General features: G+C 44.6%; 1 protein-coding gene across 2 annotated transcripts in view; it reads left to right on the forward strand.

The window, feature by feature from the left end:
• Window positions 1-26,582, forward strand: part of LOC126338779 (uncharacterized) — a 224,180-nt gene that overhangs the window by 94,830 nt on the left and 102,768 nt on the right. For both annotated transcript variants that reach the window (XM_050001582.1, XM_050001583.1), the window contains exons 6-7: window positions 6,200-6,412; window positions 21,434-21,608. In XM_050001582.1, the coding sequence (XP_049857539.1) occupies window positions 6,200-6,412; window positions 21,434-21,608 (388 nt within the window). The remainder of the gene's footprint in view (window positions 1-6,199; window positions 6,413-21,433; window positions 21,609-26,582) is intronic.

Raw genomic sequence — 26,582 nt, forward strand, 5'->3', positions numbered from 1 at the left:
TCTGTTAGTATTTTCCAAACATGACTTATTAAACTGATGGTACGGTAATTTTTACATCTGTCAGCAGTTGCTTTCTTTGGAAATGGAATTATTACAGTCTTCTTGAAGTCTGAGGTTATTTCGCCTGTCTCATACATCTTGAACGACATACTGTATAGTTTTTCATGGATGGCTCTTCCAGGACTACAAGTAGTTCTGACAAAATGTCATCTCTTCCAAGAGCCTTGTTTCGACTTTGGACCTTCAGTGCTTTGACAGATTATTCTCACAGTGTCATAACTCCCATCTCATCTACATCTACCTCCTCTTCCTTTCTTAATATTTCTCCAACAGCCCGCTCCAGTCTTTGGGATGGAAACTGAAAAGATTACAATAAAATTCTATAAAATTGCCTTTAAATTCATCTCCCTTGCACAGACACTATGTATACTCCTTTCAGCTTTCCCTTCTTTACTTATTACTGGTTTCCCATTTGAGCTCTTCATCTACATACAGCTGCTCCTCTTTTCTCCAAAGGCATCTTTCATTTTCCTGTAGGTGGTATTTATTTTTTCCGCTAATGAAACATTCTTCTAAGTCCTGTAGACACTCCTCTGGAAAAAAGTTTACAACCACCACCAGACCCAGCACGCCATAAAACCGAAGAGGCCTAGGTCACGACGTGTAGAGGAATAAAGTTAAACCTGTTGCGACGATGTTTATCACGTACGACTGTAACACATAAACGAAAATTAGGAAAGTGCTCCGGAAATACAACGTTAAGTAATATTTCACCTGACGCCCGTAATGAAAGCCCTGTTGACGCCTGCTAAGAGTGACGTAGGACTCTGAAAACGAAAAGTCTACCGCACCCGCACACGCATTGCGTGAAAAGATATTTAGCCCACACGATCCCGACCGTGGAGGAAACGTGCGAGGAACACAGGCGTCGCATACATGAAGAACAACCGATTAAGTCAGCTGTCACAGAGCACTGCATCTCCAAAGGCTATACAGTGTACAGGGTGGTCCATTGATAGTGACCGGGCCAAATATCACACGAAATAAGCATCAAATGAAAAAACTACAAAGAACGAAACTCGTCTAGCTTGAAGGGGGAAACCAGATGGCGCTATGGTTGGCCCGCTAGATGGCGCTGCCATAGGTCAAATGGATAACAACTGCGTTTTTTTGAAAATAGGAACCCCCATTTTTTATTACATATTCGTGTAACACGTAAAGAAATATGAATGTTTTAATTGGACCACTTTTTTCACTTTGTGATAGATGGCGCTGTAATAGTCACAAACGTATAAGTACGTCATATCACGTAACATTCCGCCAGTGCGGACGGTATTTGCTTCGTGATACATTACCCGTGTTAAAATAGACCGTTTACCAATTGCGGAAAAGGTCGATATCGTGTTAATGTATGGTTATTGTAATCAAAATGCCCAACGGGCGTGTGCTATGTATGCTGCTCGGTATCCTGGACGACATCACGCAAGTGTCCGGACCGTTCGCCATATGTGAAACGTCAACCATGACCTGCAACAAATGATGGTGCTCAAGTAGGTGTTTTAGCTGCTCTCGCGGCTAATCCGCACATCAGTAGCAGACAAATTACGCGAGAATCGGGAATCTCAAAAATGTCGGTGTTAAGAATGTTACGTCAACATCGATTGCACTCATACCATATTTCTATGCACCAGGAATTGCATGGCGACGACTTTGTACGTCGTGTACAGTTCGCCACTGGGCACAAGAGAAATTACGGGACGATGACAGATTTTTTGCACGCATTCTATTTAGCGACGAAGCGACGTTCGCCAACAGCGGTAACGGAAACCGGCATAATATGCACTATTGGGCAACGTAAAATCCACGATAGCTGCGACAAGTGGAACATCGGCGACCTTGGCGCGTTAATGTATGGCGCGGCATTATGGGAGGAAGGATAATTGGCCCCCATTTTATCGATGGCAATGTAAATGGTGTAATGTATGCTGATTACCTGCCTAATGTTCTACCGATGTTACTATAAGATGTTTCACTGCATGACAGAATGGCGATGTACTTCCAAAATGATGGATGTCTGGCACATAGATCGCGTGCGGTTGAAGCGGTACTGAATAGCATATTTCATGACAGGTGGTTGCTCGTCGAAGCACCATACCATGGCTCTCACGTTCACCGGATCTGACCGTGCCCGGATTTCTTTCTGTGGAGAAAGTTGAAGGATATTTGCAATCGTGATCCACCGACAACGCCTGACAACATGTGTCAGCGCATTGTCAATGCATGTGCGAACATTACTGAAGACGAAATACTCGCTGTTGGGAGGAATGTCGTTACACGACAAATGCATTGAGGTTGACCGACACCATTTTGAGCATTTATTGCATATATGTGGTATTTACAGGTAATCACGCTGCAATAGCATGCGTTCTCAGAAATGATGAGTTCACTCAGGTACATTTATCACATTGGAACAACCGAAACAAAATGTTCAAACGTACCTACGTTCTGTATTTTAATTTAAAAAACCTAACTGTTACCTACTGTTCGTCTAAAATTGTGAGGCATATGTTTGTGACTATCAAAGCGCCATCTATCACAAAGCGAAAAAAGTCGTCCAACTAAAACATTCATATTTCTTCACGTACTACAAGAATATGTGATAAAAAAGGGGGTTCCTATTTTAAAAGCGCAGTTGATATCCGTTTGACCTACGGTAGCGCCATCTAGCGGGCCAACCATAGCGCCATCTGGTTTCCCCCTTCAAGCTAGGCAAGTTTCGTTGTTTTTAGTTTTTTCGTTTGACGCTTATTTCGTGAGATATTTGGCCCAGTCACGATCAATGGATCACCCTGTATGTGAACTATGACGGCACCAAGTTGTTAAAACCGCTTAACAGGTTCTGGGACTCTGTAGAGATCCAATTACAGAATAAGCTAATAGATAAAGACAGCGTCTTTTTGCCTTCAGCTTGTTCAGTGGGGTGGGCAAGAAGTGATACAATTGTTACAAATGACAAGTGACTCAGAAATCACAGTTTTTGTAATAATAAATTATAAGTTCTGGGCGTGATTTCCGTCACAATTAGACTGCGCGGAGTCTGTTCTACGGCATTCATACTACAATGAAGTCACATGTGATTTTGACTGTTATAATTTCGAGTGTTATCAAGAACAAAACAAGTCACAAGTAACGATTCGTACCCACAACATTGATATTTTCCGACACTAGACTCATCTAAACCTGTTTTGTGTATCTTCAAGTATTGCACTTGAAGTATTCCCAGTATCAACTTCTAACTGGAAAATCCTAGTTACCAGTCCTTTCACTTTCACATCACACTCAACCACATTTTTATCAATAACTCTATGATGGAAAACTTTGAGGTATGTGACGGCCTTAACAATCTCATTGTTCACTCATAGTGGATTTCACATTTATTTATCATCCCTTCCAAATCGCATAATGACTGCAGTGACACACTGTGCAGATACTCAGTTTGCACACTTCCGTTGCCGGGTATGGCTCTTTTAAGCTGCGAGTTCTTCAAGAGTTGTCTCTCCTAGATATGAGTGGGGAGAGAGCGCAGCCAGCAATCAGAGTGGGGACTGCCTCTGGAAAATCACGAGAATTATTAAACTTTTCTAACATTCCTTTTACTAACAATGTGATTCACAATTGCTAATATTTGATGAAAGGAATATAAATGGGGGGGGGGGGGGGGTCGGCACACTAACAATAAACAATATCATGCCATCTCATTCAAAAACTTAGAAATTTAGCTTTCTTCAGTCGAAGACAGCGTAAAAAAACTGTGAAAAGTTATGGAGGTTTGCTGTCAATGATAGTTTTAATTATCTCTGCATCGAGTGACGCAAAAAGTAGGTCAGACACCTAAGAACATAACGAACCGGTTAGAACCTGTGTTCTAAATACGAACTCTTTCTGCATTGTGTGGCAATTTCTTGTATGATTCTCAACATCACCCCATTAACATTTTCCCACTTGATTCACTATTACAAAATTTAAGGCCAAAGGAAGAGCAAATATAAACCACTCTTGCCACAGAATGTTTCCTCTGTGTACAAGCATATGGACTGGACGAATCCTGACTGGTCAAACATAGAGTGCTGCAATACTCTTAACACGTGTTCGACTAAGAAACTCACGTTATCCTCCACGATCTTACAAACATGCTTAACACGTATGATTTTACACACTTCTTCCTCACAAAATTACTTTCTTTGAATATTTAATCACAAACTCCAATCATATACTTTTGATTTTCACTTTTGAACACAATACAGATCAGAATTAAACTTTCGTTTAACTGAAACCTCTCGCGACTGGAATTCGTTTTCCGTCTCCAGAGGATGTCCCCGCAGTTGTCGCTTATCCGTATCTACCAGACCTTCTAGAACAGCAGCGATATTGCAGCCGCTGGAATTGAGCTACTGATATAGACATTTTAATAATGGTATCGATAACTAGTATTCCAATATTGCATTAGAGCTACTGAAGGCCTTGGGAGAGCCAGTCCTGACAAAACTCTACCATCTGGTGAGCAAGATGTATGAGGCAGGCGAAATACCCTCAGACTTAAAGAAGAATATAATAATTACAATCCCAAAGAAAGCAGGTGTTGACAGATGTGGAAATTACCGAACTATCAGTTTAATAAGTCACAGCTGCAAAATACTAACGCGAATTCTATACAGACGAATGGAAAAACTGGTAGAAGCCGACCTCGCCGAAGATCAGTTTGGATTCCGGAGAAATGTTGGAACACGTGAGGCAATACTGACCCTACGACTTATCTAAGAAGAAAGATTAAGGAAAGGCAAACCTACGTTCCTAGCATTTGCAGACTTAGAGAAAGGTTTTGACAATGTTGACTGGAATACTCTCTTTCAAATTCTTAAGGTGGCAGGGGTAAAATACGGGGAGCGAAAGGCTATTTACAATTTGTACGGAAACCAGATGGCAGTTATAAGAGTTGAGGGACATGAAAGGGAAGCAGTAGTTGGGAAGGGAGTGAGACAGTGTTGTAGCCTCTCCCAAATGCTATTCAATCTGTATATTGAGCAAGCAGTAAAGAAAACAAAAGAAAAATTCGGAATAGGTATTAAAACCCATGGAGAAGAAACAAATACTTTGAGTTTCGCCGATAACATTGTAATTCTGTCAGAGACAGCAAAGGACTTGGAAGAGCAGTTGTAAGGAATGGACACTGTCTTGAAAGGAGGGTATAAGATGACCATCAACAAAAGCAAAACGAGGATAATGGAATATAGTCGAATTAAGTCGGGTGATGCTGAGGGAATTAGATTAGGAAATGAGACACTTAAAGTAGTAAAGGAGTTTTGCTATTTGGGGATCAAAATAACTGATGATGGTCGAAGTAGAGAGGATATAAAATGTCGACTGCCAATGGCAAGGAAAGCGTTTCTGAAGAGGAGATATTTGTTAACATCGAGTATAGATTTTGGTGTCAGGAAGTCGTTTCTGAAAGTATTTGTATGGAGTGTAGCCATGTATGGAAGTGAAACATGGACGATACATAGTTTGGACAAGAAGAGAATAGAAGCTTTCGAAATGTGGTGCTACAGAAGAATTCTGAAGATTAGATGGATAGATCACATAACTAATGAGCAGGTATTGAATAGAATTGGGGAGAAGAGTCGTTTGTGGCACAACTTGACTAGAAGAAGGGATCCGTTGGTAGGAGATGTTCTGAGACATCAACGGATCACCAATTTAGTACTGGAGGGCAGCGTGGAGGGTAAAAATCATAGAGGGAGACCAAAAGATGAATACACTAAGCAGATTCAGAAGGATGTAGGTTGCAGTAAATACTGGGAGATGATGAAGCTTGCACAGGATAGACTAGCATGGTGAGCTGCATCAAACCAGTCTCAGGACTGAAGACCAAAACAAAAACAACATCGATAATTGGTCTCTCACCGTAGCCAGGATGACTCTGGATAAGATAGTTAAATACGATGAAAAAATCAAACGTCACAGATGTTTGGGACACGGGTGCTCGTCACCAGTTCCAAACGACGTCAGTTTCTCTGGGAAAGACGTTTCAGGATAACCTGTAGGATCCTAATAGCTTTTCCGTGTTAATGATAGCATCATGGCATTGTTGGATGTGTCCAGCTGCTGACGACGAGACTGCGGGATTTTCGTGCTGCCTTAGGTACGACACGACAGGCAGGCTGTCGCCGTGGTGCATGGACAGGGTGGCCATCCGCTGCGACACGACGAGCTGCATGTCGCCCGCCTTCCAGACCGCCACCACGTCGCCTCCCGAGTACGTGCCTCCGACACCTCTTCGCGAAGAAGAGAGCGAGAATGAAGAAGAAGAGGAGGAAGTGGCGGAGGCAGTGGCGACTCCTTGGCCACCCGTCAGGTACCAAAACTACAGCTCGATCTATGTAATCTAGTCGTGCTCACCCATGTGTTCCAGGTGTAGTCATAAAGTCTTAATTATCACTTCGATAATATAAAGTTACGCAATCAATTTTGTCAGTTCGCAGGTACATTTCTGTGGTCCTGATGCACATAGATATTCCTACCCTACGGTATTGCAGCTCCTGTTGCGATCTGCTGCGGCACTGTAGCGCGGGTATTTAAATGTGTACCAGGACATTTACCTGAGAACAAACAAAACACTAAATACACAACGACATTTTTTAGAGGCGATGCCTGATAATTCGTCACTGCCTCTTGTAATCACGATAATTATACACTACCGGCCATTAAAATTGCTACACCACGAAGATGACGTGCTACAAACGCGAAATTTAACCGACAGGAAGAAGATGCTGTGATGTGCAAATGATTAGCTTTTCAGAGCATTCACACAAGGTTGGCGACGGTGGCGACACCTACAACGTGCTATCACGAGGAAAGTTTCCAACCAATTACTCATATACAAACAGCAGTTGACCGGCGTTGCCTGGTGATACGTTTTGTGATGCCTCCTGTAAGGAGGAGAAATGCGTACCATCACGTTTCCATCTTTGATAAAGATCGGATTGTAGCCTATCGCGATTGCGGTTTATCGTATAGCGACATTGCTGCTCACGTTGGTCTAGATCTAATGACTGTAAGCAGAATATGGAATCGGTGGCTTCAGGAGGTTAATACGGAACGCTGTGCTGGATCCCAACGGCCTCGTATCACTAGCAGACAGGCATCTTATCCGCATGGCCGTAACGGATCGTGCAGCCACGTCCCGATCCCTGAGTCAACAGATGGGGGCGTTTGCAAGACAACAACCATCTGCACGAACAGTTCGACTACGTTTCCAGCAGCATGGACTATCAGCTCGGAGACCATGGCTGCGGTTACTCTCGACGCTGCATCACAGACAGGAGCGCCTGCGATGGTGTACTCAACGATGAACCTGGGTGCACGAATGGCAAAACGTCATTTTTTCAGATGAATCCAAGTTCTGTTACAGCATCATCATGGTCGCATCCGTGTTTGGCGACATCGCGGTGAACGCACATTGGAAGCGTGTATTCGTCATCGCCATACTGGCGTATCACCCGGCGTGGTGGTATGGGGTGCCACTAGTTACACGTCTCGGTCACCTCTTGTTCGCACACTGAACTCGCATTCGGGAGGACGACGGTTCAATCCCGCGTCCGGCCATCCTGATTTAGGTTTTCCGTGATTTTCCTAAATCGCTTCAGGCAAATGCCGCGATGGTTCCTTTGAAAGGGCACGGCCGCCTTCCTTCCCCGTCTTTCCCTAATCCGATCAGATCGATGACCTCGCTGTTTGTGGTCTCTTCCCCCCAAAACAACCCAACCGTCTTGTTCGCAATGACGGCGCTTTGAACAGTGGACGTTACATTTCAGATGTGTTACGACCCGTGGCTCTACCCTTCGTTCGATCCCTGCGAAAACTTACATTTCAGCAGGATAATGCACGACCGCATGTTGCAGGTCCTATACGGGCCTCTCTGGATACAGAAAATGTTCAACTGCTGCCTTGGCCAGCATATTCACCAGATCTCTCGCCAATTGAAAACGTCTGGTCAATGGTGGCCGAGCAACTGGCTCGTCACAATAGGCCAGTCACTACTCTTGATGAATTGTGGTATAGGGTTGAAGCTGCATGGGCAGCTGTACCTGTACACACCATCCAAGTTCTGTTTGACTCAATGCCCAGGCGTATCAAGGCCGTTATTACGACCAGATGTGGTTGTTCTGGGTACTGATTTCTCATGATCTATGCACCCAAATTGCGTGAAAATATAATCACATGTCAGTTCTAGTATAATATATTTGTCCTATGAATACCCGTTTATCATCTGCATTTCTTCTTGGTGTAGCAATTTAAATGGCCAGTAGTGTATTATTCACGCACTTAATGAGAAAGTTAAACATAGGGCAGCTTTCGTGAAGTCGTTAAACTTCCTCAAACAGTTCTACATTTGACACAGATTACATTTTTTCTTATGCACCAGTTGGTTACGTTGCTCCTGCTGAGGGCTAGGTGGCGGCGACCACATTACCATTCTTCAAAAACTGGATTTTATAACTTTTCTAGATTAATAGAAAATACACTAAGAGAAAAAAAGACTGACCACGAAGGAATTATAATAAAGGGACGGAAATCGGGAGATGCGATGCACCCATACAAACAAATTATTAAAATTTCAGAAAAATTGAATGATTTATTAGAAATAGATTCATAAATTGAGCAAGTCAATTATGCATTGGTCCATATGTGGCCGCTATGCAAGCAGTTTTTCGACTTGGCATTGACTATTGGGTGTCCTCTTTAGGCATGTCGTGTCAAATTATGTTCTATTGACGTGTTAGATCTTCAAAATCCCGATGTACTTGGAGGACCTTGCCCATAGTGTTCCAAAAGTTCTGAGTTGGGGAAAGATCCGGCGACCTTTCTGGCCAAGTTAGGGTTTGGAAAGCACGAAACAAGCAGTATAATGTAAACCCAGATTGATTTGCCATGGAGCCGCAACAAGACAGGGGAATATCGTCGACGTACCGCGTGCTGTAACCGTGGCGCGGATGACAACCAAAGGGGTCCTGCTATGAAAAGAAATAACACACCAGAACGTCACTCCCTAGTTGTGGGGTGGAATGGCGGGCGACAGTCAGTGTGTATCCCACTATTGTTCTGGGCACCTCCAGACACGTCTTTACTGCTCATCGGGGTTCCGTAGGTGCCACGCAGGGCCATTGTCCGTAATCACAGGAAGACGGTGCTTGAATAGATGGGCAATGACTCACCTGCCAAAGACGCAAGGCAACCAGCATTCGCATGAACCCATAAAATGTACTAAAAAAAGTTTTATTACATTGCTGATGTAGATCGTTGAGCACGTCTGTGAGCTGCTCGACTTACCCATACAGGCTTATTAACAAAAATACGTTGATAACCTGTGTTCAAAAGAATGCCGTATTTAGTAACATATACATTCCAGCATGTACTCGATACAGTAAAACCAGCAGGTGTAAATTATTGGGCGTTAAGATTTTACCGGGAATACTTGTCTTTCTGGATCTCAGCTATCGTCAGAGCCCCGACAGTGTCCTGTCTACCACGTTATCATTGAAGACAAAGCACAAATTTGTCTAATATTAATCAAATTCAGAGTCTAATGCTGTTGAGAGAACACGTCTGTAGAAAGGATACTACTAGGGTTTTTTTCATTCTCTTCTGTGGTGTTAAATGCGACAGTTCGTTTGGAAAGTGCCCATAATCCTTGCATGATGATTTCATCTTATAGCTAGCACTCTGGAGGGTAATTTGTCTAGGGAACATACGTTTAAGATAATTATACACCAAATTTATTGTGAAATGTGCGTGTGGCTGGGGACTCCCGTTGGGCAGACCGGTTGCCTGGTGTAAGTCTTTTTAGCTGACACTACTTCGATGACCTGTGTGTCGATGAGAATGAAATGATTATGAGGGCAACCCAACACCCAGTCTCTGAGTGTAGAAAATCTCCGACCCAGTTGGGAATCGACCCCGGGCCCCTCGCGTGGCGTTCTGCTGTGCTGACCACTCAACTACGGAGGAGGACACCAAATCTATATACAATTTGGTATGAGCATCAGGCTGACGAGTAGATCATGTAACCTGGCGTATCTTTTGATACAACACACATCGAAAAACACATCGAATCATTTCCCAAACTGTGATTTGTAAGTGATAAATAATTATAGATTAGATTGGTCATAGTGGATAATCATGGGTATTTTGTAACAGAAGACTGACATTCGCGTGACATTGTAGAGCTGTGACACGCTCCCAGATATAAATTATCTATGGTAGCGGTAGAGGAACACTCTCTCTCTCTCTCTCTCTCTCTCTCTCTCTCTCTCTCTCTCTCTCCCTCTCTCTCTCTCTCTCTCTCTCACACACACACACACATAAACACACACACACACACACACACACACACAAATCGAAACATCACGTACCATATCACCACATTACACGATTTTTTAACCATAATGTCAACAGAGATACTAATTTTGTTTTGGAGTCATGAGTGGAAGTGAAGTCATGGTCAACTTATAATACACACATAGCAGTTTGTGAGGTTGGGGATATAGTTGCAAGCGCTAGTTTGCAATCTAGCAACTCGTTCTCCTTTGTCCCCGTAAGCTTCTTGAATTTCACTCTCCCAGTGAATTTCTCTTCCACCATACAATGAGAATCACTAAATCCGTCACACCCCTTCTTGAGAATAATTAAACTTATGGTTAGTAAATGGTTATCTGTTGTCCGTCCTTCACCAGAGCAACTGAAAATCCCCAAAACACGGTATGCAAGTGATAAATAACTATAGATTAAGTCGACCGTGGCTGGTCAACATCAGGTGAAACATCACTCCTAGTTCGAGGTACATGCTGTTTGTGTATCAGACAGTTAATTTCTAATGATGGATGCGTAACCTTGCTCTTCATCACATTCCCTGTTATTCTCAGTCTAATCTATAGCTGTTTATCACTTTCATAAAACGTTTCGGGTTTTCAAACATTACTGCAGTCGTAAGCGCATCCCTTCCAAAAGAGAAAGGCTGATTCGTTTGTCTTTAAGATGTAAGATGATTTTATTGTACTGGAGTTATAGCACAAGGAACAATAAATCCAGCAGTTCACAGACGCGTTCAACAGAATACATCATCCATGTAACAAAATAATTTTAGAATGTTTTATGGGTGCCTGCATCCACCGACTGCATGGAATCTTAAACAGGTGACACCTTGACTGTCTAATCAAACACCACCTTCCTACCATTACAATGCCACCCATGTATGGGCCCTACAGAGATAACAGATAAAGTTTCATTACTGGTCGCAGAGCAGCCTCTCTGGTTGGGATGTTGTAATGGAGATTCGTCATTGGAGGGTGGGGAGGGGAATCTCGTACTCCCCTGGGCTACTGGCTCCACATACTCATACTCAAATCACAGATATGAGGCGCTTCTCACAGAGATGGTAGCATTCACTTGACATGCTCGCAGGACTTACAAAGACGTGGTGGTGATTCAGTTGTTATCAGGTATGTGCAGAATAGAGGGCAGTGGGTGGGGTTTCCTTTGGATTACCTTGATCAGTTGCTGGTGGTTCCCTGGGAGGAGGGAAGTGCGAAGTGACCATGAATATAAGTCGTCCAAGTGTGTAACCTGACACCAGAAGTATTTAGCAGTAACCATGATATAATATCATTATTACAGCCAGAACCCGCATTGATAAGCTACTTAGAATGTATGTGAATGACGTAGTAGAATGCGCTGGAAATATTCAAGGCTGTTCAAGATGATATGGTTGTCCATAAGAACACAGTAACGGCTTGCAGATGGATCTACAGAGGAGAGATGAATGGTACAGCGAATAGTAGTTGATCCTGAACGGAAATAAATGAAACTATTTGTGCATCCATAGGAAAAGAAATCCACTACTGTTCCACTAAATTGTTGATGACAAATTGCTGGAAACAGTAACCTCTGTAAAATACTAGGAATATCAATCTGAAACCCTTTAGTGGAATAATAACATAAAATATTTAGTAGGAAAAGTAGATGCGAGATTATGATTCATAGGAAGTCTCCTAAAGGAATTTAATTAATCCACTAAAGAAGTGGCTTACAAGACGCTTGTCCTATGTCTTCTTGAGTGTTGTTTATCATTCTGGGATTCTTACCAATTAAGACTGACAAAAGAGATAGAGAAGATCCAATAAAGAGGAGCGCGTTCCATCATGGGATCGAAAGGTCGGCGCGAGAGCAGTACAGTGAAACTCAACAAACTCCTGTGGCAGTTGCTACAAAAGAGACATTGTGCATCATGGAGAGGTTTACTACTGAAATTTCAAGAAAGTACTTTCTGGGAAGAATCAGACAACTTCCTCCAACATATGTTTCGCAAAAAGACCACAACGAGAAACTTAAAGAAATTATAACTAATTCAGAGATTTATCGACAGTCATTCTTCCCATGCGCCATCCCGAATGTAATAGGGATTGGAGGAGGGCGGGGGGATCAGTTAGCAGTACCAGAAGAAGTACTAATGCAGATACAAATGAGGCACAGCTGGGTAGAAGTAAGACAACATCGAAGGCTAATGCAAGAGGCTGTGGAAGCGGATTGGTTCAGACTGTCCAGGTGAAGTTACATTGGGGGCTAACTGCTGATATGGCAATATTGCCTCTGAGGCATTGAGGAGGTTACCACATGCTACAGCCTAGCAGAGGCACCAGAGGCATAATAACATAGCTGCAACAGAAAGACAGAGCAACTTGCCTCCAAGGGTCACGTCCAAACAACTGTTTCTCATTTCCAGACAGAGGCATTACTGTCCGCCAGCCACCAGCTCCAATGGGGGGATCTACAATGCTCTAAGAGTCTATGAATCTTCATGGACTAACAAGTCACCATCTCAAGACTCTGCTGCTTGTTGTTGTGACCCTGCTCTTCATGCTGAGTCGAATGTTGTGGGCTATGCACCCTCCATCTGGTGGGCCAGCTGTGGCATACCTGGCCCGGACCTGTTCAGCTGCTCAGCCACCACTGCCCGTGCAGGCAAGCTGTAGTCAGAATCCCTGCTGAGTCACTTCCATCGTTACCCCACTGGCCACATGCCCAGCGATGCTCTTGAGGGCACACCTCTTTGCAGGCTGCTTAGAGCTTACATCATGGAAGTACTGGGTTCTATGAATATTGTCACAACTAGAACAGTTTGTTGAGCAATTATTAAAAGTTTTAACAGTGATGTTTTCATGACAATACGTCAGATATCCATTCACTGCATCACTGGTACTCTGCCCAAGATGGTGAATTCCTGGCTTCCTGGCCACTGCCAACCTAGTTCCACCACCCATTGTAGAGGCCAGCTTCTATAAGTGGTATATGGAGATGTTACTGACATCTGCGGCTGGAGCCAGGACCACATCTCCAGCTGCAACGTGCAATTCAACAGCATGGTACATCAGACATCTACCAGGCAACCACTCACCACTTCACTGGTACACTGACCATGGTGGTGAACTACTGGCCTTCTATGTTTTAATTAATGGATGCAACTGCAGTTAGTCTTCTTGCTCCTTTTATGGGTAAAGCGACTAAGCACATATCAGTATTTAGCGACAATCTGGAAGCTGTTGATGTCCAGGATGGCTGACCAGCTGATGTACGTTTACTCATGGCCAAATTACGGTTGGTTGGCGAGGTGAAAACGTACATTATGTGTCATGAGATAAGGCGCACACATTCCAAAATCTCAAGAATACTCTACCAGTGCTACCTCAAGTAGGACAGTGCTAGATTCCTCAGTTTTCAACTTAATGAATGTCCCAGAGGCGAAACGCGTCTGTGGAAACATTCTCGGATAGAATTAGGGAAATCATTGTGCAAATGTATGAATTAATACAGTATGAGGAAGTTGAGAAAATTATTCTGCAATAGGTAGAACGTCCAGCAGCTAGATGTGTTTTTAAGAGAACTACCAGCCAATATGGCAACGGGGGTGTGGATGTAGAATCCAAAGGTTATGGCTGCTGCCATTAAGATCACTACACAGCTGGAGGAAGTAGATACAGAGACACAGGTGTAGGATAAATGTAATGTTTTTTTCCTCAGAAGTAAAGTGCTAAAGGTGTGGATGTGCGAGCTACATTCAGAAACAATGCCACCAACTGCAGTGCTGTGAGTGCAGGGTGGTAGGGTATCAGGCACAGGATTGTATAGTATTAAAAAAAAAGGGATATGCAAGGCAATGTGTTGCTTGGTGGGCATGATGAACAGGAAGGATCACAAGTGTTAATGGACACAAGAGCTTATGTGATGGTAACTAGTCTGGGCTAAATTCTCCACAGCGTATAGGCTACATGAAGTAGGGGACAATAATGTGGCATTTTTGTGGTCAACATTGTTCAGTATCTGTATTGGAGTAAGAAATTTTCGGGAATATATGGAAGTATTGCCCCACATCACTAAGGGGTACTGTGCAGTCCTAGCACTGGAATTTTTGAATAACCATCATCCAAAAGTATACCTCTCACAGCACACTATTGAGCTCAGTAAGACCTTCTTCCACCTGCCAAAGTCCCACAGTCTGGCCACAGAAGAGAATTCCCCTCGTAACTCAGTACCATCTGGGATTGGAGCAACTAAATTACACTCTCCGCCAGGGTTTCGATTACCTCTCATTGTGCCCTGAAATGAGAAATGTCCTACTCACTATCCTTCCCACCCCTCCTACCGTGATATTCCGCCATTCACCGAACCTACACAATATACTCGTCCATCCTTACACAACTCCTGCTCCCAGTCTCTTACCTCAGAGCTAATACCCCTGTAATAGAACTAGATGCAAGACCTATCCAATACATCCTTCTATCACCAGCTTCTCCAGTGCGGTCACTAACATCACCTATCCCATCAAAGGCAGGGCTACCTGTGAAACCAGTCATGTGATTTACAAGCTAAGCTGCAACCATTGTGCTGCATTCTATGTAGGCATGACAACCAACAAGCTGTCTGTCCACATGAATGACCACCAACAAACTGTGGCCAATAAACAAGTCGACCACCCCGTTGCTGAACACACTACCAAACATGATATCCCTCATCTCAATGACTGCTTCACAGCCTGTACCATATGGATCCTTCCCACCATCACCAGCTTTTCTGAATTGCACAGGTGGGAAATTTCCCTGCAATACATCATATGTTCCCATAACCCTCCTGGTCTCAGCCTTTATTAATGTCTGTCCTCACCCATCCAGCCCCCTTCTTGTTCCCATTTCAGCACTATACAGCCGTCATTTCACCGCCTCACCCAGTCTTTTAATTTCTTTTCATTTCTCTTCTTTCCGCTACTAACCCTTCCCCCTCTGCACCTTCTCTCCTGCCCTCCGTCTAAACTGCAACACTTCACTGTCTGCCACTCCTACCATACTATCCCTCCCCCTCCCCACCCCAGGCTCATCCTTTCCCCCACCCACTCGCCTCTCCCATTAGGCACTGGTGCTGCTGCTCACAGTGTGGTTTCAGTTCTCTGAGACTGGAGACATGTGTGAGAGTTGCGTTTGCGCGAGTGTGTGTGTGCGTGTGTGTTTATGTGTGTCTACTGCTCACAAAGGCCTTAATGGCCGAAATCTATAATTGTGTGAATCTTTTTTTTGTGCGTTCGCGCCTCAGCATCTCCACTAAATGGTGAGTAGCAACTTTCCTTTTCTGGTATCTCTACATTTCATCCTGGACTTTCCATTGTTTGATTTTTGCAATAAAAAACTATTAGACATAAATACTTGCAGTTTGCGGCATCATGTGAAGTCTCGTACAAAAAATCAATACATTTCACATTGGCTGCTTTCATAACCCGTAAAATGTCTAGACAATACTTCATCTCAAGCCACGTGCTCACAAGCATGAATGAATTGGAGGAAGTAATTGCCAAGTTCACATATAGGAAAGGCATTCACAATGTCTTTCACACAAAACCGCAATAAGAACTTCAAAGTGGTTATGTCCAGTGGTCACTTGGTTGGGCCGTACGTACTATCTATCACTGTTGTTCGCTCCAGAAAGTCACGAATATGTTAACTCCAATGTGATGGTGTAACATCCAGCTGGAAGATCGCATTTAAATGAAGGGAAAGAATTTTACATGGCAAATTGCTCTAGTATGTCCAGATAAATTGTGCCTGTTTATGTTTGCTTTATGAAGAAAAATCGTCTAACTATGCTGTCTTCCATCAGCACACAAGACAAACATACCTTTTCGCTGGGTATATTCCAAAAAACTGTGGTGGTTTTCCGAATTCCAGATGCGTATGTTGGGCCGATTGACCTTCCGACCTGTGTGGAAGGCTTCTTCGACAGGGAAAACGACATTTACTAGATAGTTGCAATGTTGCTCCATCTCGTTCAACATCTTGATGAAACTTCAAGTCGTTTCACTTCAATGGTTGCACATTTGAATTTTGCAAGAGTGCAAGCGAAGTCGTTTATGTCGCAACCTTGCGCATTTGTTGAGCGAGGGATGTTTAACGCTCGTAGTACTCGGCCAACTGACTTTGATAGGCTTCTTTGAAAGATCTCTCTGCTCTCTTCTACCATTTCATCAGACGTGCGTTACTGCGACAACCTGAGCCTGTTTGAACTCCCATCGGCCAGAAATTTGTCATCCCAAGCCTTAATCGTCTCAACGTCTGGTGGCACTCTTCACAATTCACGTCGAAAATTTCTTTGGACAACAGTGGGTGATTTTGTTTCCGAATACCACACCAAGCATTGGGCTCTCTCTTGAGGAATAGTCACTTATGGTAATTATTTACTATTTGAAACAATGATGAATGGTATAGAAAAAATACACACAAAATTTTGAAGTTGCTTTAGCCGATGCTGCAAACCGTAAGTATCTACACAGACGGAAAAAAATCACAACACCAAGAAGGAGTTGTGCGACATAAACGGAAGTTAATAAGTGTGTTTCTACATCGGAAGGATAATGTCTATTCGAATTTCGTACCAGTCGCATAAGAGAGGCACCAGTAGCGCCACTATGAGCATGCAAATCTGGTTTGCTTTAAATACGCGCTGTAGTGGCCGTGAGCGGTAGTTAACTTTGAGATTAGTCAAGAATGCCTTAAAGTGACGCCATTATCAACATCTTATTGAGTGTGAACGAAATCATGTATCGGACTGTGGGAAGCTGCATGTTCCTTATGCGATATTGCAGAAAGATTTGGGAGGGATGTAGCCATTGTATATATCTGGCAGCGGTGGTCATCAGAACGTGCGGTCGCAAGAAGACCGGGTGCTGGACGGCCACGTGGCATTACCGAGTGGGTAGACCATCGTTTTCAGTGTATGGCTCTGGCGCATCGTACTGCGTCTGCAGCAGGAATAGGAGCCGCAGATGGCACCACAGTGGCATAACGAACTGTTACAGACCGGTTACTTCAAAGACAGCTCCGACCCAGACGCCCTGTAGCGTGCTTTCCACTGACCACAAACCACCGTTACCTGTGACTTCAATGGTGTCAAGCGAGAGCGCCTTGGAGGACAGGGTGGGGGTTTCTTGTGTTTTCCGATGAAAGCTGATTCTGCCTCGATGCCAGTGATGGCTGTGTGTTGGTTAGAAGGAGGGTACTTGATGGCCTGGAAACAAACCTTTCTGCGTGCTAGACACACTACACCTACAACTGCGTTTCGTGTGCCATTTATGGGCAGTATTCAAGGGGGCTATTTCCAACAGGATAACCCTCACCCACAAATCGCTGTTGTAACCCAACATGCTCTACAGAGCGTCGACATGTTGCCTAGGGCTGCTCAGTCACCAGATCTGTCCCCAGTCGAGTATGCATGGAACGACATTGGAGGACAAATGCAATGTCATCCATAAACAGCATAAGGCGTCCCTATACTGACCGACCAAAGGCAACAGGCTGGGAAATGCCCACAAACTGACTTCCAGCACATGTACGAGGGGCGTTTGAAAAGTCTGTGCAAGAATAAAAACTACTTACATGTTTCGGGTAAAACTTTTTTATTTTTCGACATTGTCTCCTTTTAGACTTATACACTTCGTCCAACGCTGTTCTAGTTTGTTGATCCCTTCGGAATAATAGGAATTGTCCAAGTCTGCAAATTAGGTATTAGTTGCTGCAATCATCTCGTTATTTGAATAAAGTCTTTGTCCCACCAGCCATTTCTACAAATTGGGGAACAAATAGTAGTCCGAGGGAACCAAGTCTGGAGAATAGGGGAAATGTGAAACGTGTTGGAATCCTATTTCCAATAATTTTGCGACCACAACTGCTGAGGTGTGTGCTCGTGCATTGTCATGATGGAAAAGAACTCTTTTGCGGTCCAATCGCCGGCGTTTTTCTTGCAGCTAGGTTTTCAAACGGCCCAATAGCGATGAATAATATGCACCTGTAATAGTTTTACCATTGCACTATTGATAAAAGGAAATGTTTTAATACAGGATGGTAAAAACCAATTGCGTTCAACAAAAATGTGAACGAATATTCCCTGAATGGGTTTCCAAGTTCTACAATCGATCGAAGGATGACCTATGCCATATCACATCTATAATCTATATTTAATTTAAGTTTCACAGAAGAGAAAACTATCAAAATGGTCTACAGTGATCCTCAATTATCTTTAATTACTTATCTAACTTGTCGTAAATTACAGTGGCTGATGTAACTTCTCAATAACTATATAAAAGAAAAATCATCGCGTTTCAGATCTGTTCTTCAAGTGGCAAATGTGAACACCATGAGTTTTAATTAACGATCGACACTAGTATTACGCAAAAAAGGGGTGTAACAGATGAGACTTCTGCAGTTCTGAGTGAAGCCTTATGCGCTCAAAAATGCGGCATCGCGTGCGTTCATTACCTTGTCGGTGTTTAGGCAGCGTCAGGGCGACAGCGGCCGGCGCACCAGCCATCCAGCTCGCCGTCTCGGAACCAACTGTCCTCTAACTTCTCCTTACTACAATTTACCGAAGTTAGTTTAAAAAAAACTATCTGGCTATGTTTTCATCTGACCAATCAGGGTCTCGATGTTAACCTTAAGCTCCGCCTACAAAAATTCTGTCTATCCAATAAGAAACGTTATACTTTTCGTGGTGAGGCAATGTTTTTAAAGTTTGCAACGTAACAGAGACGCTAAAAAGTCTCACGCTAAAACCTGCAGTTGGTGTGGTCCTTTTAGCGTTATCGTAAGATCTATACTGTTCTTCTGGAGGTCTCTATCTTTTAACATGGGCTGGAGGGTGGTCCTTGACGTACCTGAGACGCGAAAAAGTCTCACGCTAAAACTTGCGGGTGGTAGTGGCCCTTTTTGTGTTATCGAAAGATCTATACTGTTTTTCTGGAGGGCTCTAGCTTTTAACATGGGCTGGGGGTTGGTCCTTGACGTACCTGTGACGCGAAAAAGTCTCACACTAAAACGTGCGGGTTGTGTGGCCCTACTGATTAGCTGGCGCCGTAGGTGTCCAGACCTTCCCTTATCGTAGGGCCTTCTAGCTTAACATGGTTCTGCTCTCGGCTTCTGTCCTCGTTTCTCCCCTCGGAACTGCGTCTGCCTCACGGTGGGAAGGTACGACACGCATTTAGGCATTCTTGTGTTAGTCTGTGGCATTCCATTTGCTCACTCGTTACTTGTATTACTTTGGTTAATTTAATGTCACGATTTATTCGGAGCTATGTGACATACTAGTAGATTTGCTTATTATGTCAGGGTTTTCATGGAAGGTGTTGGATTTACCTGACACCTTACAACCTCACTCCTACCCTCAAATACCTCGACCGCCACCTCACCTGGACTCCCCGTCTCCTTACCATCCAAAACAAAGCTCACAACCGCCTCTGCCTCCTGAAACTCCTGTTCGGCCGGACGTGGGGCCTGCATCCTTCCACCATCTTTCACACCTACAAATCCTTGATCCGCCCCATCCTCTGTTATGCCAGTGTAGCTTGGATTTCCGCCCGTCCCCGGTTCTATAAAGCCTTCCAAATCCTCGAACGCCATGCACTCCGTCTCGCCTTCCGCATCTGCCTTTCCGTCCCCCACGCGCATCCTCTACAACCTCTTCCCCTTCCCCCACCGTCTCCTTTTCCTTGAACACATCTGCACACTATATATTGTCCACCGCCCTGATCCCCCTCAGCCCCTGGTGTCTGCCTTCCTCTCCACCCCCCACCAGTTGCCGCGCCTTTACCGTTGTGTCCCACCCTCTCTCTACCTCCACACCCTTCATCTCCTTTCCCAATGCAACTTCCACCGTCTACCCCTCCCGGATGATGAGCTTCGCCCTGACATCTACCCTTCCTACAAACTCTAATCCCATCTTCCTGCCTCCTCCTCAGCGCTTCCGCTCCTCCCCGTCCCTCCTCCTGAGCGGTTTCCCGCTCCTACTGCCCCTCCATCTCTTGTGCCTCCTTTCATTGTCTCTGCACTCCCTCCTGCCCTGTCTTTCCTCTTCATCTCCTGCCCCACGTGTCTCCCACCTCTTCGTGTACCCACTGATGCCCCTCCTCTCTTCATCCCGCCGCTTCTGCTGCTGCCCCTTTTCCATCCTCTCTGCCCTTTCCCTCGGCAGGTCCCGCCTGGCAGTTTTATTCTTCGTCGTGCGTGCTCCAAGCGGTTTTTAAGTGTGTTGTTCCGGAGTGTTTTTACTACTGTGGCCGAATTTTAATGTGTGCATGTCCATTCAGTTTTGAAGAATCGCCAACTGTGTTTTTTAACTTTCTGGTGACTTTTTTTTATTTAACTGTCCTCCATGAACGTCTCCGTGTTAGTCTATATTTTTTACCTCCATTTTCACCCGTTATTCTGTTTTAAGTTCCCCTTTATCGCCTTATGTAACATTTTATTCTTCTTTTACGTTGTCATGCCACTCGGCTGAATAGCGGCGGACTGTGCTGCTGACAGCCCTCCCTGCCCATATGGGGCAGGGGAATGAAATCACAATATATGAAAAAAAACGAGGCAGGGAGTCTTGCAGACAGCTCGTAGCAGTCGTCAGTGCCATCCTTCGTTGTTTGGTTAGCTAGCTCGCTGTGTGATTCAGTATTGTATAACGACTTCGGCCATGAATCAGGAATATTCTTTGGACACTAATTGGAACTGTATCTACGGCACACTCTTCGCTGTCAATAAACCTAAGTAACTGTTTTATACTAGCTGGCGCTTATTTGTCACTAATCGTTTTCCTGCCACCAGATTTTAGTCGCAACCTGGTCACGTCCTACTCCATATCCAAATTATGGTTGCCACGCCCGGGCGGCCATAAAAAAAGGGGTCAAGGAACAGTGCCAACTGGCCCACACCAAGAGATGTCTTGCAGAGTGTAGCTGTAGCTAATATGAGACTGATGTGGTTACAATGTTTGTAGACTAGAGGGCAGTATTTTGGCGCAGGTACGATACGACGGGTCTGCTGTCGCCCGCCTACGTGGCGCCGGAGGAATCCGACGACGAGGGCGGCGAACAGGTGTTAATGCAGGCCGAGGAGCCGGCGGTCCGCGAGCAGACCAAGTTCGCGCAGGCCGACCAGCTTGTCAACGAGGCGGGAGACGCAGGTCGCTTCCAGCAGGTAGGCCCGCTGCTGCCTCAGTAGCACACTGCGCTGTTACTAAGTGTATTCCGTCGTTTCTAGGTCCATACGATACAATAACAACATTTTACTATAAAAATACAGCGACCAGCCACTTTTTTTAATGTGTTTTTATTTATGCCAATATGCATTTCGGGTTTGCACCCATCTTCAGCTGGCAAATTACATGTATCTTCAGTTTCTACAGTGCTACAATATCGACAGCAGTTTGGATGCTGCAGCTGGCCTGTGCAAAAGCAACGATTCCAATCATTTACTTCAATTTCGCGAGTTTAAAGTTACGAACTATCAGTTGTTGATTTTACTTACATTCTCCTCTCTTTGTTTTTTCTTGGCTTTTCTTCTTGTTTGTAACAGCACAAACACTTTTTGTCACTATTTTACACAGGCGCACTGCGTTATCCGCCATGTTGTCGACTGACAGGCTTTTTTTCCCTTACATACAAGCAGTTTATCTATGGACAGAGTGCAGAAACATAGCATTGAGGAAGTGAGACAGAGCAAGCTGGAGGATTTTGAAATTTGCTCGTGGCAAAGGATGGAAAAACAGTTGGAGGAATATGGTTGAAAATAGGGACGTACTACGAAGAATAAGAGGTCATAGACAACTACTGAATGTAATAAAAAGAAGAAAAAGAAACTGGAAACAACATACAGCCTGTTTAAGACAATCTGTTCATTCCAGATATTTCCGGAACCTTTTCAGGTACCGTAATTCTGTTTTCACCCAAATGAATTATGAGAAACAACATTAACCTCTTTTCATAGCTGCATTAATTACAGAGATATCAGTATCAATTTCGTTTTTTCCAAACGGAGCTATATTAATTTCTGCTCCTATATCGAACTCGTATTTCTAAAAGGCAAGAATTCAATGACGTTTCACTATTCAGAATTAGATTACCGGTCTCAGAGGTATTACAATATTTTGATCTTAGGCTTTATCTACACTGACGGCAAAAATCGCAACATCAAGGAGTTGTGCGACATAATCTAATGTTGGTAGGCGTGGTTACAAATCTAAAAGGTAATGTATATTCAAATTTCGCGTCAGCCACATGGGACTGGCGCTAGAAGGGCCACTAGAGAATGCAAATCTGGTTTGCTTTAGTACACACTGTAACGACCGTGAGCGTTAGTAACCTTTGAGGCGTCCGCGGCTCGTGGTCTTGCGTTAGTGTTCTCGTTTCGCGCGCACGGGGTCCCGGATTCGATTCCCGGCGGGTTCAGGGTTGGGTTGGGTTGGGTTGTTTGGGGGAAGAGACCAATCTGCGAGGTCATCAGCCTCATCGGATTGGGGAAGGTTGTCGGCTGTGCCCTTTCAAAGGAACCATCCCGGCATTTGCCTGGAGCGATTTAGGGAAATCACGGAAAACCTAAATCTGGATGAACCGTCGTCCCCCCGAATGCGAGTCCAGCGTGAGGGGTCAGGGATTTTCTCTGCCTCGAGATGACTGGGTGTTGTATGTCTTTCATCATCATTTCATCCTCATTCACTCGCAAGTCGCCGTAGTGGCGTTAAAGAACTTGTGGGACGGCGGCCGAACCGTCCTGTGAGGGGTCTCCCGGCCACCAATTCCATACGTTCATTATTATTACCTTTGAGGCTGGACGTGATGAGTTGATGTTAGTCAAGAATGCCTTTAAGGGAAAGAAACATCATTATCAAAACCTCGCTGCGTTTGAACGAGGTCGCGTTGTAGCGTTACGGGAAGCTGGATTTTCCTTCTGCGATATTGCAGAAAGACTTGGCAGTGTCGCTACTGTACACGACTCCTTGCAGTGGTGCTCATGATAATGCACAGCGGAGGAAGACCGGACTCCGGACGGCCACATGGGACTATCGAAAGGGAATGCCATCGTGTTCAGCGTATGGCTCTGGCGCATGGTAATGCATCTGTAGCGGCAATTTGAGCAGCAGCTGGCACCATAGTGTCACAACAAATTGGTTACTTTAAGGACAGCTCCGAGCCAAATACTCTGTAGCGTGCATTCCACTGACCCCAAACCAACGCCATTTGTAACTTCAGCGTCAAGCGAGAGCTCGTTGGAGGGTAGAGGTCTGTTGTGTTATCTGATTAAGGCTGGTTCTGGCTCGGTGCCTGTGATGGCTGTGTGTTGGTTAGGAACAGGCCAGGTGGGCGCCTGCAGCCAACCTGTGAGTGCCCTACACACACTGGATCTACATCTGGAGTTATGGTCTGGGTGCTATTCCGTACGACAGCAGGTGCACTCTCGTGGTTACCCTACTCGCCGTGACCGCAAATTTGTACGTCAGTCTGGTGATTCGACCTGTTCTGCTGCCATTCATGAACAGCATTACACTGGAAGTGTTTCCAATAGGACAATGCTCGTCCACATACCGCTGTTGTGACGCAACATGCTCTACAGGGTGTCGACTTGTTGCCTTGGCCTGCTCGACCACCAGAACTGTGTTCAGACATCATCGGGTTACAAACCCAGTGTCATCGACAACCAAACACTCTGGCGGTTACGCTGGTTACTGATGTAACAGCTTTTTACATTTGCAGTAGATTATCTCCCGCTTACATTAATCTGTGATCTTGCAATGTTTATTACTTAAATATGTTACCTAGAGAAATGTATTCTCGAAATTTCGTTACTCGACATTAATTTTTCTTTGCTATTGCGATTTTTTCTGTCAGTGTATTTTGGACTTAAAAATACACTCATGCTCATAAATTAAGGATAATTGCAGAATGTGGTGCCACACAACGTGGCACTACACAAAACTGGCGCTAATAGCATAGGCACATAGGGAACACACACGACACAGATCGGTAAGTCCACGGTATTGGTGATAAGTTGAGAAAACCGTCACGAAACACATGTGCTACAAAACACCACTGTTTCCTGCGCATGTAGCCCGACATCAGTATGGGATTCGATCAGCATGCACACGTATACAGGCCGCGCAACTGGTTGGCGTACTCTGGATCAGGTGGTCGAGCAGCTGCTGGGGTATAGCCTCCCATTCTTCCACAAGTGCCTGTCGGAGCTCGTGAAGTGTCGTAGGGGTATTGAAGACGTGCAGCGACACGTCGACCGAGAAAATCTCATATATCTTCTGCTTCAAGGTACTCCTCCACGATTGCACCTCGGTGGGCCGTGCGTTATCATCCCTCAGGAGGAAGGTGGGACCCACTGCACCCCTGAAAAGGCGAACATACTGGTGCAAAAAGAAGTCCCGATACACCTGACCTGTTAAAATTTCTCTGTCACAGACGTGCAGGGTTGTATGGCACCAATCATAATCCCACCCCACACCATCAAACCACCACCTCCATACATGTCCCTTTTAAGGACATTAAGGGGTTTAATTCTGGTTCGTGGTTCACGCCAGATGAAAACCCGGAAAGAATCACTGTTCAGACTATACCTGCCCTCGTCCGCGAACATGACCTTGGACCACTGTCCCAATGACCATGTACTGTGTTCTTCACACCAGGCTTTACGGGCTCTCCTGTGACCAGGGGTCAGTGGAATGTATCTCGCAGGTCTCTGGGCGAATAAACCATGTCTGTTCAATCGTCTGTAGACTGTGTGTCTGGAGACAGCTGTTCCAGTTGCTGCGGTAAGGTCCCGAGCGTGGCTACCTGCAGTACTCCGTCGCCGTCTGTGGGCACTGATGGTGAGATATCGGTCTTCTTGTGGTGTTGTACACTGTGGACGTCCCGTACTGTAGCGCCTGGACACGTTTCCTGTCTGCTGGAATCTTTGCCATAATCTTGAGATGACACTTTGTGGCACACCGAGGGCCCGTGCTGCGACTTGCTGTGTTTGACCAGCCTCCAGTCGTCCTAGTATTCTATCTCTCATAACATCATATGTCTTCTTTGAGCCATTTTCAACATACAGTCACCATTTGCACGTCTGAAAACGTCTACACACTTACTCGCTGCACCGTACTCTGACGCTCACCAGTATACCTTTGCTGCCAGCGCCACCGTGCGACGACCGCAGGTCAAATGCACCGCATGGTCATACCCCGAGGTGATTTAAGCCCGCAAACCACCCACCAGAGCGTTGTTTTAGCATGTATCAGCATTATCCTTAATTTATGAGCATGAGAGTAGTTGCTGTCTTTTGCGGACGTTCAAGATTTCACAGAGGAAATTTAGCTTTCATTCTATCTGTGTCGTTCACGTTTGTCGAGTCCTGGTTAAAAAAAAAACTAATGTCTTTCACATAGCAAGAGAAGCTAGATATGCTAGTTATTTACGCAGATTGCAAAAGGAGCGCGAAGAGAATAGTTGAGCTGCACGCACAAAGATATCCTGACAAACGATGCCCATCAAGAATGACAAACCAGCGACCAAGCAAAAAATAAAATAAAATAAAATAAAAAATAAATAAAAAATAAAAAAATAAAAAATATATTATTGGAAGTGTGCTGGAGTACTATACAGAGGGCAAGAAGCAAGTCTGCTACAAGCGGAGCGAACGAATTATTGATGTTTTGGCAACTGTTGCTCATAATCCACAGGGTAGCTCCAGAGAAACTGAGTGTGCCTCGACAGTACGTCAGCCAAGAGCTATTCGCATTTTGCTTCCATCCGTTTGTGTGTGCATATTAACCAGCGGGATTGCAGAAGACACATGGGATACTGTCGCTCGGTTCTATTGCGACATTAGTACTCTGTGTTGTTTATTGAAAGAATTCTATGTACTGATGAAGTTGTCTTTACAAATGATGGAAAGCTGAACACAAGAAATATGCATTACCGGACCGCTGAGAATCAGAACTGGCCGAGGTAGGTTGATTTTTTACCGAAGTGTTACTGGCTCTCCTGCAGGAAGTATCACTTGAAATACCTCTGGTATGTGGTAGTAGCATGATGGGTGCCTGGCTCACTACTTGCTTGTGGATAGTCTTACCCCTCATACCCATTAAACTATTTAATGGATGTTCGAATACTGTTATTAAGGTCA

Source organism: Schistocerca gregaria, chromosome 1 (genome assembly GCF_023897955.1).
Source record: "Schistocerca gregaria isolate iqSchGreg1 chromosome 1, iqSchGreg1.2, whole genome shotgun sequence".
NCBI classification, from domain to species: Eukaryota; Metazoa; Arthropoda; class Insecta; order Orthoptera; family Acrididae; genus Schistocerca; species Schistocerca gregaria.